Source organism: Chlorocebus sabaeus, chromosome 3 (genome assembly GCF_047675955.1).
Source record: "Chlorocebus sabaeus isolate Y175 chromosome 3, mChlSab1.0.hap1, whole genome shotgun sequence".
Taxonomy (NCBI): Eukaryota; Metazoa; Chordata; class Mammalia; order Primates; family Cercopithecidae; genus Chlorocebus; species Chlorocebus sabaeus.
In genome coordinates this window covers 24667209-24687218 of record NC_132906.1, presented here as the reverse complement: position 1 = coordinate 24687218, position 20010 = coordinate 24667209, and the positions used below count along the sequence as shown (strand labels likewise).

The following is a 20010-nucleotide window of genomic DNA, read 5'->3' as shown; positions in this document are numbered from 1 at the left end:
ACTATTTCCTAAGTCCTGCCTCCAGTCCTATATTATTTTTTAAAATCTGTATTTGCTTCCTGGCCTATTGAACCTACTATACACCTTCAATGATCACCTTCAATTATTCCTTCTCAGCTATTATCTCCCAAATCTGTGTTTTCAGTCCTGGACATCTCTTCTAAGTGCTTGCTGTCTATGGCTGGAGCCTTGTCCATCTGGCTGACCCCGCAGGACCTCTGACTTAATACTTCATTTCTGGGTGACTTAAAATGCTTCATTTTATTCATTGTTGATATATGTTCACTGCAACATAAAGGTGGGCATAGTTAACCTATAACTTAATATGTCTAAACTAGTCATTTCTCCATCACTCCCTCACAATCTCCTTTCTTCCAAAGAAAACCACTAAAGCTTGCTTTTCTTCTTGACTTCCTTTACTACACGTTAATCAGGAATATTCAATAACAAAGGAAGAACTCACTCCATATGTTATGTAGCATAATGCCTGGCACAGAACAGGTGTATGATCAAATGCCTGTTGAATGCACTAACTGGCTCAAATTAAAAGGGTTGTTTTGTCTTAAGATACAGAACATTCTCACTGAACCCAGTCATGGGAAATATATCTGGGACGTATATGACCAGTATAGACATAGCTCCAGTGTCTATCTTTTCACGGACTTTGAGCTTCTCACCTCTTCTTTTTCTAGCAATTGCTTCATTCTTTTTCTGTAGCCTACCTACTTCTACCCACCCCTGGCATCTAGTTTCAGCTCTGCAGTCTTCCTGACCACTCAGCCAGGTCCTCACAGCTCAACAACTCAGTTTTGCAGGACCCTCAGTCCAGATCCCAGGGCAGAGCACCTGATGGGCCTTGCCTTGGTTGGATGTCCATGACTGGTTGGTCAGATGCAGCCAGGGGGCTGGGGGAATGTGATATGGACGATCATGCCTTCTGAGGCTACCAGTAGGGAGAAAATGAATATGGGTGGAGAAGAAGTAATTCCTGTTTTAGTACGCTGGGCTCTATCTTGGACTCTTTCTTCTTCCTTGGTCTTGTGCTCCTGTCCCGTTTCTAGTTAGTGAACAAATCAATCCTGACTTCTCAGTCATAATCACTTCTCTTCCATCCATTTCCTATTTCTATTCCTTACCTGGCCCGCTGCAGTAGCCTTCTGGCTAGTCATTTTGTAAGAACTACAATTTAGTTCTTCAACACTGATTTGGTTTAATTTTCTCTCTTTACTTTCAACTCGTTTCCCCTAGTTTATCCTGCACTTACCTGTCTTCCTGGATCACAACTTCTTGTCCTCTATAATGGCTTGCCGACCTTGTGCCACATTTTATTCTATAATTTTTAGCCTTGTGGCATCTGGCTGCTTCTTGCCTTTTAAACAGGAATCTCCTGCCATTCCCCTTGGCTGGATGGTGAGCTGTAGTTGAACTAGACTGTGTATAGTTGCTGGCAGACATTTCCCCCCATGGCTTTGGGAAGGATGTCCTGAAATGTGGGTTCCCCCAGTAACCACACATCAGGTCTTTCATCCTTCCCATCCTTCAGAAGCAATCTCCTGCCACTGTCACTGTGACATGCTCCCTGGTTTGTATCCCAGGGGAGGGGCACCATCCATGTGGAATGAAACACAGGTTGTGCTCCAGAATGCTCCAGTGCCATCTGCATGCACGGCTTTCCCTGGAGTTGTATAGTGCAGAGCCCTGCCTCAGAACTTCTCAAGGCCCATGCAATGCAACTGTGTTTTGTGTGTGTGTGTGGTTTAGATCTGTTAGTATATCAGCTTCCTCATGGGATTTTTTTTTTTTTTTTTTTTTTTTGAGTTGGAGTCTTGCTCTGTTGCCCAGGCTGGAGTGGAGTGGTGTGATCTTGGCTCATGGCAACCTCCACCTCCCACATTCAAACCATTCTTCTGCCTCAGCCCCCCAAATAGCTGGGATTACAGGCACACACCATCACACTCAGCTGATTTTTGTATTTTTAGTAGAGACAAGCTTTCACCATGCTGGCCAGGCTGGTCTTGAACTCCTGACCTCGGGTGATCCACTTGCCTCGACCTCCCAAAGTGCTGGGATTACAGGCGTGAGCCACCACATCCAGCCCTTCGTGAGATTTGAAACTCTTAGATGGCTGAGAAATTGTCTTGTTCGTATTTGTGTTTAGTATAATGCCTTGTCTGAAATAGGTGTTTTTATAAATTGTGGTTGGGTAGAAATTGATGATAGCTGAAACTTTAAGAAAACATGAATAAATATGAATATGTTAAATGAAAATTAAGAACATTTCTATCCTCCAAATATAAATATTTATCTTGTATTAAGTATTTCTCTTGTGACATTTGTGGCAATAGATGTTCCTCCATGAGGTAGGTTGGTATTACTCAAACTGCCAGTTGGTCCTGAGAACATTAAAAAAGAAACAAACAAGAGTAGAAAGTATCAGAGTGCATCTTGCTGAGGGTGAGCACTGTTTCCCGAAAGTTTTTTGGTTTTTTTATCAGTTAAACATATTATTGTGTCTGTACTGAGTCACAGTGTAAATTGTATGTTACTATGGATGATGGGCAAAAGACAGTGAAAAACACAGATGGGCGCTCTTACCCCCATTCTGCCCATGAGGAAACTGCAGCTGGAAGCGGTGGTTGTCCATAGTCACCCAGCTAGAATGGGTTCTTAAAGTCAGCCAGCCTACTGCAAAACCCTTCATATAACTTCTTTTTTTTTTTTTTTTTTTGAGACGGAGTCTCTCTCTGTCGCCTAGGCTGGAATGCAGTGGCGCAGTCTCAGCTCACTGCAACCTCTGCCTCCCAGGTTCAAGCGATTCTGCAGTGTCAGCCTCCCGAGTAGCTGGGACTACAGGTACCTGCAAACACGCCTGGCTAATTTTTTTTTTTTTTGTATTTTTAGTACAGACGGGATTTCACCATGTTGGCCAGGCTGGTCTCAAGAAATCTGCAGGCACAGCTACAGGTTTCTGTGATATCATTAAAATCTCGAAGCTCTGTGGGAAAATAAAAGAAAGAGTGGTGAGGTTGTTTAGTCTGTTTCATTTCATCGCAGTCCATTTTATAAGAACACTAAAATCACTCCCTGCATCTCAGAAAGAGCAAATTATTGATCCACCTGCCTCAGCCTCCCAAAGTGCTGGAATTACAGGCGTAAGCCACCATGCCCAGCCCACATAACTTCTGTGTAAACTGTGGGCTAGACTATTTCCCTAAACAACTGTATTCATTTTTCTGTGTTTCTCTCCTATGTTTATTCAAATGAAGACAGTTTTACAAATTTATATTTACAATGATTATATAATTATATTAACAATATAATCATAATATAATGATTATTAATACTATTATTGTCAGTATTAATACTATTCATACTAATAGTATTAATAATCATGTTGCTTTAGTTTTCACTTTTTTTTTTCCTTGAGACAGGGTCTTACTCTGTCACGTAGGCTGGACTGCAGTGGTATGATCTCAGCACACTGCAATCTCTGCCTTGCAGGCTCAAGTGATTCTCCCACCTCAGTCTTTCGAGCAGCTGGGACTACAGGCACAGGCCGGGCCACCACACTGGGCTAATTTTTTTGTATTTTTTGTAGAGACAGTGTTCTGCCACGTTGCCCAGGCTGGACTTGAACTCCTGGGCTCAACTGATTCTCCTACCGCAGCTTTCTGAGTAGCTGGGACTACAAGAACACGCCACTGCCCCTGGCAGATTTACATTTTTAAATGATAGTATTTACTCATGTGATTTGCAAAATCAATTTCCTATTATTAAACGTTTAGGTGCTTTCAGTGTTTTAATATTTTAAAACATTGGATGTACTGCAAATAGCTTCTTTGTGATGAAAGGCTTCCGAGTAGCTGGAACTACAGGCACTTAATCATAGTGAATGCAAAAAGAACACACAGTTCCCCAATTTTTTAATTCATTAAGTTGAAATGTTTAATTCTCTTAAACTTTTAGCCCTCGTCATTTCCCAATTTCTATTTAGTTGGGTGTTGCAGATTGTACAGTTTTTCTTCTTCTTGGTGAAAACTTCCTTCCTTTCTTTGTCTAGGTTGTGCTGTGTTACAGGTCAGCCCAGTGACTGAAACACGTCCTTACCATGATGTGAAAGAGATTTGCCAATGCGACATTGATGAATTTGTTATTTTAGGTAAGATTTGGAAACTACTTGGATGTGACTGGCTGCCTCCCCAATCCCATCCGCATACACATACTAACATACATCACACACAATACTACGCTACAGTGGCATTCAGATCAACTTCTTCCAAAATCCGATTATGTCCCTGATATATATATATTTATATATATTTATTTATATATTTATATTTATTTATTTATATATATATGGATGTTCTTGTTTCAAATGTCTGGATAGATAATCTCCCATCTCACTTGTAGAGTTGAATGAAAAAGCAGATATTCATTATGGTCTGATATCTCCTTGGCCTCTCAGTTATATTTTGGCGAAATTTCAGATGAAATCCCATCTTTGATCATTATCTGTACTCTCATTATCTGTTCTGTCCATTTCTCAGAACCTGAAACGTGGAGATGCTGAATAATTTGCTCTTTCTGAGATGCAGGGAGTGATTTTAGTGTTCTTATAAAATGGACTGCGATGAAATGAAACAGACCAAACGACCTCACCCCACTCTTTCTTTTATTTTCCCACAGAGCTTGGAGATTTTAATGATATCACAGAAACCTGTAGCTGTTCCCGCAACTCCTCTAAGAGGTATCTGTCTTCCGTGCACAGTGCACATAGACCCTTGGGCTGTCACCTCTGAGGCAGTGTGAACACTAGGCCTCTGACATTCTGGGCCTACTTCAACTACTTCCAATAATTTGTTCCCACGAAGCTAGGATATTAACACCTAGAATTGAAGCAATCACCCCCGAAGTTTCTATAGTGTTTTACAGTATATAAAAGGCTTTTGTATGCATTTTCATTTAATCCTCATTTCAGTTAAACAGGCTGGGCGAATTTTATATATGCATGTGTGTGTCTATTTATGATTTTTGTTCTTGTTGTTTTTGAGACCGAGTTTTGCTCTCGTCACCCAGGGTAGAGTGCAATGGCCTGATCTCGGCTCACTGCTACCTCCACCTCCTGGATTCAGGCAATTCTCCTGCCTCAGCCTCCTGAATAGCTGAGATTACAAATGCCTGCCACCACACCTGGTTACTTTTTTTTTTGTATTTTTAGTAGAGACGTGGTTTCACTATGTTGACCAGGTTCATCTTGAACTCCTGACCTCAGGTGATCCGCCTGCCTCAGCCTCCCAAAGTTCTGGGATTACAGGCATGAGCCACCATGCCCGACCATGTATTTATGTATTTTTAAACCTAATTTTATAGACATAAAAAATGAGACTCATACAGGATGTGCTTCAGGACACGAAAGCTGTGAGGTAGAAGCAGGGCTCAAATGCAGGTCTTCTGACTCTAAAACCAGTGCTCCTTCACCACACCTCTAAGTCTTAGTGCCCTCAGTAAATAAAAGATGCTTTATTTATTGAACATGGAAGAGCTATGTTGAGTAAGATACCTGGTGAGTGATTGATGCGTCATCTCATATGACAGCCCCTTCTGAGTTTTGGGGGCTGGGAAGAACAGTTGAAAACCTCCGGAAGACCCTGAACATACTCCTCATGAATATAGTTTTCCGGTTTTTGCATCTCTTACATTTCAGTGTCACTTATGAGCCAGAGTTCAATTCTGCTGAACTATTAGCCAAAGAGCTGTACCGCGTGTTCCGGAAGTGCTGGATGCTGTCACTAGTTAATTCTCAGCTGGCAGGTTCCCTGAGTGCAGCTGGCTCAATAGTAAGTATCAAAAAAAATTGACCTTGAATTGAAAGTTCCTAAATCCTCATTTTGCCTGCCCTGTTCACTTTAAACATTTGTGTTTCCTTGTAGGGTCATTGGATATTAGGGGAGACTCAAAATGAATGAGGAAACTGGCATGTATTGAGTACTTATTGTGCACCAGAGACTGCTCAGCAGTCCACATTATTTTATTTTATTTATAATTTTTTTTGAGATGGATTCTTGCTCTGTCACTCAGGCTGGAGTGCAGTGGTGCGATCTCAGCTCACTGCAACCTCTACCTCCTGGGTTCAAGCGATTTTCCTGCCTCAGCCTCCCAAGTAGCTGGGACTTATAGGTGCCTGCTACCATGCCCAGCTAACTTTTTGTATTTTTAGTAGAGACAGGGTTTCACCATGCTGGCCAGGCTGATTTCCAACACCTTACCTCAAGTGATCTGCCCACCTTGGCCTCTCAAAGTGCTAGGATTATAGGCCTGAGCCACTATGCCCAGCCAGCAGTCCATGTTTTAATCCTCATAAGTATCCTGTTAGGTAGAGGCTGTCTTTATTTTTATGTGGTGGGCCCATCTCCCAGCAGGGCTGGTCAGCCGTGAAGCAGGAGTCATGACCAGGCTGCCTCACTGGAAAGTACATGTTGGTTCCCTCATGGAACACACTGCTCACTGCTGTCAGAGAGCAGCCAGCCTTCTCGGGGTGGAGAATACTAGGACAAAGGCTAAAATAGGGGTAGGGAAAATGCCCTCGAAGTGCAGAGGAGGGCGTGTTTAATTTTACCGGGGGGACGTAGGAAGGCCGATTGCAGATTTCAGAACTTGAGCTAAGTATTGGGCTGGCCAGAACTGTGGCAGGTAGAAAGGTTGGGGGAGGACATTCTTGGCAAAGGGGAGCTGCAGCAAAAGCAGAGGGGCATGCTATGCGCTTGAGCAGAGTGATTTGGTGCGGTTGGATAATACCCGTTTGTGACTATTTGTGTGCAAGAGGTTGTTCTTTATGGAAATAAAGTTTGAATGATGGTAGCCAAATTGCGGAGGATGTAGAATGCTAATTTGAGAAGTTTGGATTTAATTAAATTAGTTAATTAATTAATTAATTTTTTGAGGTGGAGTCTCACTCTGTTGCCCAGGCTGGAGTACAGTGGCACAAGCTCGGCTCACTGCATCCTCCACCTCCAGGGTTCAAGCAATTTCTGGCTAACTTTTGTATTTTTAGTAGAGATGGGTTTTCACTGTGTTGGCCAGGCTGGTCTCAAACTCCTGACCTCAAGTGATCCGCCCATCTCGGTCTCCCAAAGTGCTAGGATCACAGGCGTGAGCCACTGCACTGGCTGAGAAGTTTGGATTTTAAATGACAGTAGGAAGGTCCAGTGGTTTGGGGGGAGGCACTGAACATTTATAAGCAAGGAGAATGGTCTTAATAGAGCTGTTTCTGGGGAAGACTAATAATGATAGGGGTTCTGATTGGTAGCATATGTCAGTCTGTTGACTAAGAGGGGTAAGACTTCTGCTATTCATAAATGCATTCCAGGTCAAAATGACCTACTTACAGTAAATTTGAAGTCTGGAAATAAATGAACTAAAAATACTAAGAAAAGTGATCTCATCTGGGTGGTGTTTAAAGCAATTCTTTTGCAGATGGCTTTAGAGATGTGGAGGGCTCTTGGTATGTCCTTTAGTTCAGTTAAAAGCACTATTAATTTTTCATGGTAAATTTTACTGTTGGAAATACATTTAGATGTTCCTTTAATTTAAATTCTTTGAAATATGCTTAAGTTGTTCCTAAATCATTTTATGTCTCTTGCAGGTTGTAAATGAAGAGCGTGTCCGAAAAAACTTTGAATCCAGTATGAGTGTTGTACAGGAAATTAAATTTAAGTCTAGGATCAGAGGGACTGAAGACTGGGCTCCTCCTAGATTTCAAATCATATTTAATATTCATCCACCACTCAAGTAAGTATGGGCTGCTGCTTGGGCCTCCAATCCATTTAAATCACATTGTAACAGATCCCACCTGACGCTGTATGGCAGTAGGTGAAAAAAAATACATATGCTAAAGAACACAGGAAAATTTGTTTTAGGGAAAGGAAAGTTGGCTGTATTTTCTGGCTTAGGCTTTTTTTTCCCTCTTGTTTACCATGGACTTTTGGGGGCTCTATAAGTTTTGACAAGTTGAGAATTCAACTATGCAAGCCTAATTGTAAATATTACATAACAACTCACAGTTAAATAGGCTTAAAGGAGATTTTAAAAAGTGGCTAATATCAAAACTTAAAAATTATATACAATAATTTTTTTTAAATTTGTTTCCTTTTTGAAAAAGTTAGAGATGGGGTTTCACCATGTTGCCCAAGCTGGTGTTGGACTCCTGGGTTCAAGTGATTCACCCACCTCAGCCTCCCAAAGTGCTGGGATTACAGGTGTGAGCCACCTCGCCTAGCCTATGATAATTTAAAAAGACTGGACCACTTTATCTTCCAGAACAATCAGTGTGAAATAAAAATGAGTGAATAAACTTCTAAAAAAGGAACATTTAATCTCAGGGAAAGCACTTATAGTTAAAAAATGTTACAGAGACCAGGGAGCTCACACCCGTGTGTAATCCCAGCACTTCGGGAGGCCTAGGCTAGGGTCGGGGATCACCTGATGTTAGGAGTTTGAGGCCAGCCTGGGCAACATAGTGAAACCCTCTCTCTACTAAAAATACAAAAATTAACTAGGCGTGGTGAGCGCAGGCCTGTAATCCCAGCTACTCGGGAGGCTGAGGAGCAAGAATTGCTTTAACCCAGGAGGCAGAGGTTGCAGTGAGCTGAAATTGCACCACTGCACTCCAGCCTGGGTGACAGAGCGAGACTCCATCTCAAAACCAACAAAAGAAATGTAACAGAATGTAAATAAAAAGATGTTTGTTCTCTAAGAAGTAACAAAAGTTCTAAAAGACAAAACAACTAAGATTATGCAAAAAAGGAAATAAACCTATAAATTTAAAATAATAGTTTAATTGTAATTTGTTCTGAGAGGATAGGACAGATTATGGAAAAAGATTATACACAAAACATTTTAACCAAGTATAATTTTTCCATCCCTCTTGGTTTGTATTCAATTTGGTGTGCAAACTGCCAAATGTTACAAAGGGACTGGTGAGGGTTGTTGACTGTGTCCAAGGGACTGGAGAGGGGTTGACTCTGCCTCATGGAGATGCCTTATAGACTAGATATTTCTTTTGTTTTTCTTCTTTTGAGAGAATGCCAAGAAAATCTCTGGGGCTGCTTGGGCAGAATTCCCTCTCTAGGTGTTGTGAGGGGTCACTTTCCTTAGCCTGGGGTATCTTTTCTTTAGGGGTTTCCTAAGTCCTCGCTATGGCACCTGGGCAGAGATTTAGCATATTTTTACCTTGGCCATCTTTGCTAATCCTGAACTGTAATCAAATTTTACAATTTCCTTGGTATGTCCAAGTCACATGTAAAACTATGGCATAAACAGTTCAATAGAAAATCCCTCAAGCCGGGCACAGTGGCCAATGCCTGTAATCCCAGCACTTTGGGAGGCCAAGGTGGGCGGGATCACCCGCGGTCAGGAGTTCAAGACCAGCCTGGCTAACATGGCGGAACCCCGTCTCTACTAAAAATACAAAAATTAGCCGGGTGTGGTGGTGCACGCCTGTGGTCCCAGCTACTTGGGAGGCTGAGGCAGGAGAACCACTTGAACCCGGGAGGTGAAGGTTGCAGTGAGCTGAGATTGCACCACTGCACTCCAGCCTGGGTGACAGAGTAAGACTCCGTCTCAAAAAAAAAAGAAAGAAAATCCCTCAATGGAATGGAATATCTCTTATCAGAAATGTTTGATTTGATTTCTTTGTCTTACATTACCTCTTATTCATCTAAATTTCTTTGGATCCATTTGTGAATTTCCCAAGTGCATCATCTTTTGGTGTATGGCCTCCCTGAACTATCTTCCTTGTATAACATGTCTCTGATTCTCTCTGGAGCTGGAACCCTATACATGGGCATTGAGACCCTCCCTAAAAACCCATTGGGGTTATCAGTGACACTGACTTCTGCTTTGGTTTTAGCAGAAGTTTTTTGTGTTTTTTTTTTGAGACAGAATCTCACTCTTTTGCCCAGACTGGAGTGCAGTGGCGCAATCTCGGCTCACTGCAACCTCCACCTCCCAGGTTCACGCCATTCTCCTGCCTTGGCCTCCCAAGTAGCTGGGACCACAGGCGTCCACCACCATGCCTGGCTAATTTTTTAGTATTTTTAGTAGAGACGGAGTTTCACTGTGTTAGCCAAGATGGTCTAGATCTCCTGACCTCATGATCTGCCTGCCTCAGCCTCCCAAAGTGCTGGGATTACAGGCATGAGCCACTGCACCCGGCCTAGCAGAAGCTTTTAAAGAGATGTAGCTTTAAGGCTGGGCACAGTGACTCATACCTGTAATTCCGGCACTTTGGGAGGCTGAAGTAGGGGGATGACTTGAGGCCAGGAGTTCGAGACCAGCATGGGCAACATAGAGAGATCCTATCTCTACAAAAATAAATAAATAAATCCAAAAAAAAGCTAGCTGGGCACGGTGGCATGTACCTGTAGTCCTAGCTATCTACACAGGAAGCTGAGGATTGCTTGAGCCGAGTCGAGGAGTTTGAGGCAGTAGTGAACTATGATCATGCCAGTGCCCTGCAGCCTGTGTGACAGAGCAAGACCCTGTCTCAGGAAAAAAAAAAAAAAAAATTAGTTGTAGTTTTAAAAGACCCAGAGATTTCACACTAGAAAATTGTATTGAATAAATCTATTTCTTTCCCAAATGAAAGGTGACAAAGTTAAGGCCCTTAGTTGAGAAAAGTATCACCATGGCAATTTCTTTTCTAATTAGTGAAAAATATTCCATTGGCCTTCTCTGAAATGTAACTAGTATCATTTTTTGTATTCAGGAGGGACCTTGTGGTAGCAGCCCAGAATTTTTTCTGTGCCGGCTGTGGAACTCCAATAGAGCCTAGTAAGTACGGATAATGGATCGCCTGCTTATTATGTGATGGCAAGGTCAAGAATAGCAAAGTAGGGCAGCGCATTGCTTGTGTGAGAGACGCCTTTGATGAGAAGTTGTTATAAGAGCTTCACAGAAGTTGCCCTCTTTTTCATGAGGAGGCCATCATGACTGACAAGGCTGTGTGACCAACTAGGACCGAGGACACCAGGACCAGCCTCCTAGTTCTCTCCCTGTTGGGCAAAAACTCCAACCACGTGGCCTCCTGCTGCCCCTTCAAAATGCCAGGCTCACTTCTGACATATTTGCATTTGTGGTTTTCTCTCCCCCAAATACTCTCCCCGCAGACACCCCCATGACTAATTCCTTTGCTTCTTTCACATTTTCACTCCAAAGTCATGAGGTCTTCCCTTACTGCTCTATCTAAAATGCCTGTCTTGCCCCACTGCTGGTCACAGACAATCCCATGTACACTTTATATTACTCATCCTTATTTTTTTTCTTTATTTTCTTGCACAATATTTTCTTAGAAGCTCCTTCTTTTTATTCTTAGCACAGTCTTTCTAAAGTAGTCTCTTATATTTTACTAATGTGTCTTCTTATTATCTGTCTTCAACTCTAGATTATAAGTTCTGTGAGGCCAGATGTGTTGTCTGTTATGTTTGTTACTTTAGTCCTGGCTTCTAGAAGAGTGCCTGGCATGTAGTAGGTCCTCGAAAGATATGTGTTGAGTAAAGGAATGACTTACCAAGGAGCTAGCCAGACTTCTCTGAGAGAATTTGAGGAGGTAGCCTGAGAGGATCATTCCTGGGCCAACTGAGGCCTAGAAGATTAGACTTTCCTGGGCCAGGCACGGTGTCTCCCACCTGTAATCCCAGCACTTTGGGAGGCTGAGGTGGGCAGATCACCTGAGGTCAGGAGTTTGAGACCAGCCTGGCCAACATGGTGAAACCACATCTCTACTAAAAATACAAAAAAAAAAGAAAATAGCCAGGCATGGTGGCAGGCACCTGTAATCCCAGCTACTTGGGAGGCTGAGACAGGAGAATTCCTTGAACCCAGGAGGCAGAGGTTGCAGTGAGTCAAGATCGCACTATTGCACTCCAGCCTGTGCGACAAAGTGAGACTCTGTCTCAAAAAAAAAAAAAAAAAAAAAGTGCTCAGGCTTTCCTCAGTCAGAAATGCAAGTTTACCCCTTGAGACTGGGAATCACTTGTTTTGCTCTGATGGTACCTGTATGTCTGACCTGCAAAAGGCTGGAAAGAGGAGCCTTGTGGCATGAGTCCCTTTAGCCTTTGATACTCAGTATTTGAAGGAAAAAGACTATGAGGAGCTCCTACTTCAAGAGATAAAAATAGGAAGCAGGAATCGATCTGTGCTTCCTCTCCCACACTAGATGATAATGCCTGACGGGCATCACCATTGTTGCTGATTTTCTTTGAATGAGTCATTTTCCCAGCACATCTAGTGGGGAACATGTCTCTTTGGTTAACCACTGTGTCCTGGCACTTCCATAAATACCTAATGCATGAGTCAGAAACTGTACACATATGACTATCATTCCACCAACTTTTTGTTATTTCCCTAAGCTTGTTCAGGTATGGAGGTGTGTGTCTGTGCTTTTGTACGTTGGCCTTGAGAGAGCTTGCTTATCTTTTAGGGAAGATACAATATCAGCCAAGAAAGTGTATGTAACAAAAGAGTCAAGAGCGCTGTGGGATTTACAGCAGGGGAACTTCGTCTGAGCTTGAGAAGCTGGGGGTAAGAGGTTTCATCGGAAACTGATTGTCCACAGAAGTAGGGGTGTTTGTCATGTGCAAAGGGCCTGTGGCAAGTAAAAGAAACCCTGTGTGAGCAGAGAGTAAGAATAGGAGGAGAGAACATGCCACAGAGGTAGGCAGAGCACAGATTGCAGACAGCATAGAAATAATTTTGGGCTTTTCCCGTTAACTTCCTCTAGCTTCTAGGATAAATTTTTTTTAACTTTCGACTTTGAGTTAATTTTAGACTTACAGAAGAGTTGCAAAAATAGTAGAGAGAGTTCCTACACACCCTTCACCCAGCTTCCTCTACTGCTAACATCTTACATAATCGTAGTATAATTATTCAACCTGAGAAGTTAGCATTGGGTACAGTCCTATTAATGAAACTCCAGGCTTTATTCAGATTTCACCAGGTTTTCAACAACATCCTTTATCTGTTTCAGAATCCAATTCAGAATTCCATGTTGAATGTAGTTGTCATGTTTTCCTTAGTCTCCCTCAATTTCCACACACCGAACATGACATTTTACCCTTTACTAGTTCAGTATGTCCCAACAATAAGGATAATAAACAAGTTATCACACCAAAAAAATTAAAAACAATTCTCTATATTGTCTACTTCCTAGTCCTTGTTGTTCTTAAGGTATCATTTATGGCGATTTTTTTCCATCTAGGTTGCAATCAAGTTTCACACATCACATTTAGTCATTGTTTCTCTTTAGTTAGCTTTGTTCTAGAACTGCACTATGCAGTATGGTAGCCACTAGCCCATGTGGCTATTTAAAATTAAATTTAAATTAATTGAAATTAAGGATTCAGTTCCTCAGTCACACTAACTACATTTCAAGTACTCAATAGCCACATGTAACTCATGGCTACTGTATTGGACAGCACAGATATAGAATATTTTCATCCTCATGGAAAGTTATACTGGACATCTCTGTTTTAGAATATTTCCCTTCCACCCTACCCCCTGATGCTGACTTTTCATAAAATGAGAACAATTGTGTTTTAGAGCAGGATTTCTCAACTTCAGTACCATGGACTTTGTCGTGGGGGGTGTCCTGTGCACTATAGGATGTTTAGCAGCATCAGTAGATGCCAGAAGCAGCTCCCAGTGGCAACTGAAAATGGCTTCAGACATTTGCAAATGTCCCTTGGGAAGCAAAAATCACCCTTGGCCAAGAACCACTGGTTTAGGTCACTTCGTATAGTTCCGTTTTAGTTAAAGGACTTAGGAAACTAAAAAAGATGGGCATTAGTGTATTCTGTATTGATAGTGTAACAACATGTATTCAATAAAGTTTAATGAATGAGTGAATGGATATTGAGTGTGTGTTGAGGAGTAGATGAAACTGTTTCTACCAGAAGTTCACAGGTGCCTAACCCTGAATTACCCCCAGGAGCAGTGTGGTTCAGTATTGACTAAATTCAGTGTTCATGGCAACTCTGTAGAACATAACTATAATGAATAACAAAAAACAACTCTATTTGTTTGCTTTTAAACATCAGCTGAGTGTGACCTGGGTCTGAGGGACAATTTGTGCGTGTGCAAAGGCATTAGCTCCCTCTCCCTTTCCCGCCATCGAATGCAGCAGAGGAGGAGTGGGACATGATGGCTGTGGGCTGGAGTTTTGGCAGTCCAGGCTTGGGTTGGAATCCCGCGTGGCTACATACTGTTCGTGTGTCCCTACATGTTGCCTAACTTCAGTGTCTTGTGCTTTCATCAATGAAATAGGGGAAATAACTGTCCCTTCTCACAGACTTTCAAGCACAGAATGACGTAGTAAACATAAAACATTTAACAGATCTGTGGCACAGAGTAAGTATTCAGTAAGATTCCTTTCTCTGGTCACTCCTAGCCAGGCCCTGTTTTTTTTTTTTTTTTTTTTTATTTTTTTGAGTTGGAGTTTCACTCTTGTTGCCCACCCAGGCTGGAGTACAATGGCACAATCTCGGCTCACTGCAACCTCCACCTCCCGGGTTCAAGCAATTCTCCTGCCTCAGCCTCCCAAGTAGCAGGGATTACAAGCATGCACCACCACTCCAGTCTAATTTTGTATTTATAGTAGAGATGGGGTTTCTCCATGTTGGTCAGGCTGGTCTCGAATTTCCAACCTCAGGTGATCCACCTGCCTTGGCCTCCCAAAGTGCTGGGATTACAGGCATGAGCCACTGCGCCCAGCCAGGCCTTGTTTATTTTTAAAGCTGTTATTTGGAAATGATCTTCAGAATCTGCAGTGTACGGGTTCTACAGCAACTGCTTTCCCATTCATGATTTCACTAATCCTCCCAATATATGGCAACTAAGATTTGTGTTATGCTGTATGATATTTCAATTACAAAGACATATATGACTCAAACTATTAATGATAAATATCAAACTTGGTTCATGTTGAACCTAGTGTTGAGGGAGGGGCACATAGGAGACTTCAACTGACCTGTTTTCTTTCTGAAGCTGGGTGGTGAGCACACAGGTATATGTCACATTCGTTTCTATACCTTTTGTTTGTTAGTGTATTTTATTAGAGACATTTCAAAAAGTGGTCTGTGAGTGTTAATTTTAGTAGGTTAAAAAGTGCGCTGGGCGTGGTGGCTCACACCTGTAATCCCAGCACTTCGGGAGGCCAAGATGGGCGGATCACTTGAGGTCAGGAGTTTGAGACCAGCCTGGCCAACATGGTGAAACCACATCTCTACTGAAAATACAAAAATTAGCTGGGCATGGTGGCGCGCCCTGTAGTCCCAGCTACTGGGGAGGCTGAGACAGGAGAATCGCTTGAACCCAGGAGGGAGAGGTTGCAGTGAACCGAGATCATGCCACTGCACTCCAGCCTGGGCAACAGAGCGAGACTCCTTCTCAAAAGAAAAAAAAAAAAGAAGTATAAAGAGCAAAAATTCCTTCTTTCCCCTTCCCTCCAGAAATAGTCACTGTTGACTTTTTGGTGGAGATCTAGACAGTGCATATGTGTTTATGTGTATGTTTATGTATATGTTCTTAAATAAAATTGAGATCACATTATACCTACTTGCAACTGGATGTCCACTTCCCATGCTCTTCCATGTACTTTATGGGCTGTACGGCATTTCACGTTGAGTGCACCACACTTAATTGCCTTTTGATGAACATTTTGGTTGCCACCCCCATTATAAATGTGCTGTAATGAATATCTTTTTATGTCACTGTGTATACCTGTTAGCACTTCTGTCTGACGGAGTCACAGACGCAGGATTACTGTTGTACATGTAAGAATTGAAGTCTATCACAAAAATGTCTTCCTATAAATTAGTTCTATCAGTGCTAGACGTAAGTGCCCTCCTCTAGATACTGCACCAGTTCTGGGTCTTCTAAATTTATGACAGGCTGAGTCAAAACAGAGTATCTCACTTTTCTTTTCTTTCATTTCATTTCAATTTCATTTTATTATTTGTCATCAGTTTGTGACAGGATCATACTCTGTTGCCCAGGCTGGAATGCAGTGGCTTGATGATGGCTCACTGTAGCCTCCACCTTCAAGCGATCCTCCTGCCTTAACCTCCCGAGTAGCTAGGACTACAGGCACACACCACATTGCCTGGCTAATTGTGTGTGTGTGTGTGTGTGTGAAGATGGGGTCCCACTATGTTGCCCACGCTGGTCTTGAACTCCTGGGCTCAAGTGATCCTCCCGTCTTGGCCTCCCAAAGTGCTGGGATTACCAGTACAAGCCACTGTACTCAGCCTCACTTTTAAAATATGCATTTCTTTGTTTCTGAGATTGTTTTTCTCTGTTAGTTATCTGCATTTCTTCTTTCCATGAATTACCTATTCCCATCCTTTGTGCATTTTTGTGTTTTTTTCTCATTGATTTATCAAGGGATCTTTATGATGCTGCTTCCTAACATTGTATATATACTGCTTCACAATTTATAAAGCACTTTTCATATGTGTCATATCACTCAATCCAGTTCTGAGTCACATTCTGTGGTCTCAGAACAGTTAGCCTAAAGAGATTACAACCCGCCTTCAGTCTTCCTGCTCATGAGAGGAGTCTGGACTCCCACCCAGATTTCCAGATCCTAAAATGAATGTTCCTTTTGCCACACTGCAGTTTGCAATTTCCATCTTCCAAATCCAGGAGTATTTTGGGAAGGTTTTGTTTTTCCGACATCTGTTCCACAAGAGCAGAGCTCATGAATGGCCGTGATTTGATTCCCCGAGTCTCTGCCAGAGCCTTCCCAGCTGTCGTGAGGTTGAGTATGGCTTTATCCTCATGAAACACGTCATCAGAGTCTTTGCATCTTGCAGAGGAGTTGGAAGTCGGGGGTAGACCAGGATAGGTTTTCAGCACCAGGTGCAGCACTCACCCTCTGGTATGCTTGGCAGAGTTCGTGAAGCGGCTCCGGTACTGCGAATACCTAGGGAAGTATTTCTGTGACTGCTGCCACTCATATGCAGAGTCGTGCATCCCTGCCCGAATCCTGATGATGTGGGACTTCAAGAAGTACTACGTCAGCAATTTCTCCAAACGGCTGCTGGACAGCATATGGCACCAGCCCATTTTCAATTTGCTGAGCATTGGCCAAAGCCTGTATGCGAAAGCCAAGGAGCTGGGCAGAGTGAAGGTGAGCCGCAGGCCCAACCCCATCCCTCTCATTGGAAGTGTCCCGTGGCAGGAAATGCACATCACACTAGCTTAGGGAACCCACAGATACATCCTCTAAGAGGCAAATGGATCATAAAGCAAGTGAAACGGCTGGATGTGGTGGCTCATGCCCGTAATCCCAGCACTTTGGGAGGCCAAGGTGGGCGGATCGCCTGAGGTCAGGAGTTCGAGGCCAGCCTGGCCAACATGGTGAAATCCCATCTCTACTAGAAATACAAACAAAAACAAAAAAAATTAGTCGGGTATAGTAGCACACGCCTGTAATCCCAGCTACTCGGGGAGGCTGAGGCAGGAGAATCGCTTGAACCCAGGAGACGGAGGCTGCAGTGAGCTGAGATTGCACTAATGCACTCCAACCTGGGTGACAGAGCAAGACCCTGTCTCAAAAAAAAAAAAAAAAAAAAAAAGAGTGAAGGTTACACTTTGAAACCCCTCTCCTGCACAGGATCTTTCCAGGACCCCACACTGAATCTTATACTTAGTATTATGTTTTTCTTGAAGACCCCAAAGTTCTGTAAGTTTTAGGTTCTACAAAACCTGGATCCATCCAGGACACAATCTGTGGATCAGTGGACTCAGTTATGAAGCCTTGCTGTATAGGCTGTTTGCTTTCAAGGTTTGTTTTATACAAATGCAGCATTTCAAGGTTAGAAATATTTAAATTTGACTTGCACTTTTCCTGTGTCCTTTATTACATTTAACGTTCCTTGTGTTTGGCTTCTCCCATTAGGAAATTCAGGAACAGCTCTTCCATATCAAGAAGCTGTTGAAGACCTGTAGGTTTGCTGACAGGTACTATTCTCAGCTGGGACAGGCTCCCTTCCCTCCATTCATCTGCTAATCCTGTTAGTGCCTCCTGCATCTGGCTCCCCCATTACACAGGGCTTCTTAGCACAGTGATGACCTCATGGCTTTCTTTGGGAAATCATGCCATCTCTTTGAATTACTAAGCCAATGGTGGAATGCATTAGTCTGTTCTCAAGTAGCTAATAAAGACATACCAGAGATTGGATAATTTATAAAGGACTCACAGTTCCACATAGCTGGGGAGGCCTCACAATCATGGTGGAAGGTGAATGAGGAGTAAAAGCACGTCTTACATGGTGGCAGGCAAAAGAGAGCATTTGCAGGGGAACTCTCCATTATAAAGTCATCAGATAAGTCAGGCACGGTGGCTCATATCTGTAACCCCAGCACTTTGGGAGGCCGAGGTGGGTGGATCATGGGGTCAAGAGATCAAGACCATCCTGGCCAACATGGTGAAACCCCGTCTCTACTAAAATTACAAAAATTAGCTAGGCGTGGTGCCATGCCCCTGTAGTCCCAGGTACTCGGGAGACTGAGGTGGGAGAAATCGCTTGAACCTGGGAGGCAGAGGTTGCAGTGAGTCGAGATCGCACCACTGAACTCCAGCCTAGAGACAGAACGAGACTCCGTCTCAAAAAAAAAAAAAGAAAATCAGATATCGTGAGACTTATTCACTACCACAAGAACAACACAGGAAAGACGTGCCTCATGATTCAGTTACCTCCCACCAGGCTCCTTCCATGACACATGGGAATTTTGGGAGCTATAATTCAAAATGAGATTTGGGTGGGGACACAGCCTAACCATATAATGGAGAATTTAACTCATTAAGAATGGTTTAGCTGGAGGATGAAACAACTCTAGCCAGTGACCTTTTTATTATTATTATTGTCATCATTACATTGTGGTAAATACATATAAAATTTACCATCTTAACCATTTTTAGCATATACTTTGGTGGCTTAAGTATTAACATCCTTATGCAATCATCACCACCATCCAGCCCCCAAACTCTTTTTCATCTTGCAAAACTAAAACTCATTTTTAACAACTCCCCATTCCCTCTTCCTCCTAGCCTAACTCCTGGCAGCCACTATTCTACTTTCTGTCTCCATGATTTTACCCACTCACATGCCTTATATAAGTGGAATCTTGCAGTATTTGTCTTTTTGTGACTGGTTTGTTTGACTTGGCATAACGTCCTCAGGGTTCATTCATGTTGTAGCATATGTCAGAATTTCCCTCCTTCTTAAGGTTGAATAATATTTCATTGTATGTATATACATTTTTTAAATCCATCTATTCATCCATGGACACTAGAGTTGCTTCTCCTCGGCTATTGTGAATAAGGGTGGATATGGCCATGAGTATACCAGGGGCCTTTTAAAACCCCTTATAGGGAGGCATGTCTAACCAAGTGGGACCATGGTCTTCAGAAATTCTACTTTTAGAAGTTTATCCTAAGGACATACTGATGGATATAGGCAGAGATTTAAAGTATAGTTTTTTTTGATTGTTTTTGTTTTTGTTTTTTTTAGACAGTCTCGCTCTGTCGCCCAGTCTAGTGTGCAGTGGCACAGTCTTGGCTCTGTGCAACCTCTGCCTCCCAGGTTCAAGCCATTCTTGCGCCTCAGCCTCCCAAGTAGGTGGGATTACGGACATGTGCCATCACACCTGGCTAATTTTTGTATTTTCAGTAGAGACGGGGTTTCACCATGTTGGCCAGGCTGGTCTTAAACTCCTGACCTCAGGTGATCTGTCTGCCTCAGCCTCCCAAAGTGCTGAAACTACTAGTTTTGTTTTTAAATAAGAAAAGGTATTAAAAGTCTATTAAGAGGTATTATGCTCTCTCCCTGGATGATGGGATCATTGGTACTCCAAACCTCAGTGTCATGCAGTATGCCTATATAACAAACCTGCACACATACCCCCACATCTAAAATAATAGTTGAAATTATTTTAAAAATCTACTGGCTG

At 42.6% G+C, this 20010-nt stretch overlaps 1 protein-coding gene across 6 annotated transcripts in view; it reads left to right on the top strand.

Moving 5' to 3' along the window:
* Window positions 1-20010, top strand: part of RUBCNL (rubicon like autophagy enhancer) — a 64297-nt gene that overhangs the window by 20855 nt on the left and 23432 nt on the right. For all 6 annotated transcript variants that reach the window (XR_012092174.1, XM_007960351.3, XM_073013990.1 and 3 more), the window contains 7 exons: window positions 4061-4159; window positions 4687-4747; window positions 5705-5837; window positions 7643-7788; window positions 10766-10830; window positions 16947-17185; window positions 17957-18018. Coding sequence is in view for 5 of the 6 variants with exons in the window: in XM_007960351.3 (XP_007958542.1) it covers window positions 4061-4159; window positions 4687-4747; window positions 5705-5837; window positions 7643-7788; window positions 10766-10830; window positions 16947-17185; window positions 17957-18018 (805 nt within the window). In the remaining variant the exon portion in view is untranslated. The remainder of the gene's footprint in view (window positions 1-4060; window positions 4160-4686; window positions 4748-5704; window positions 5838-7642; window positions 7789-10765; window positions 10831-16946; window positions 17186-17956; window positions 18019-20010) is intronic.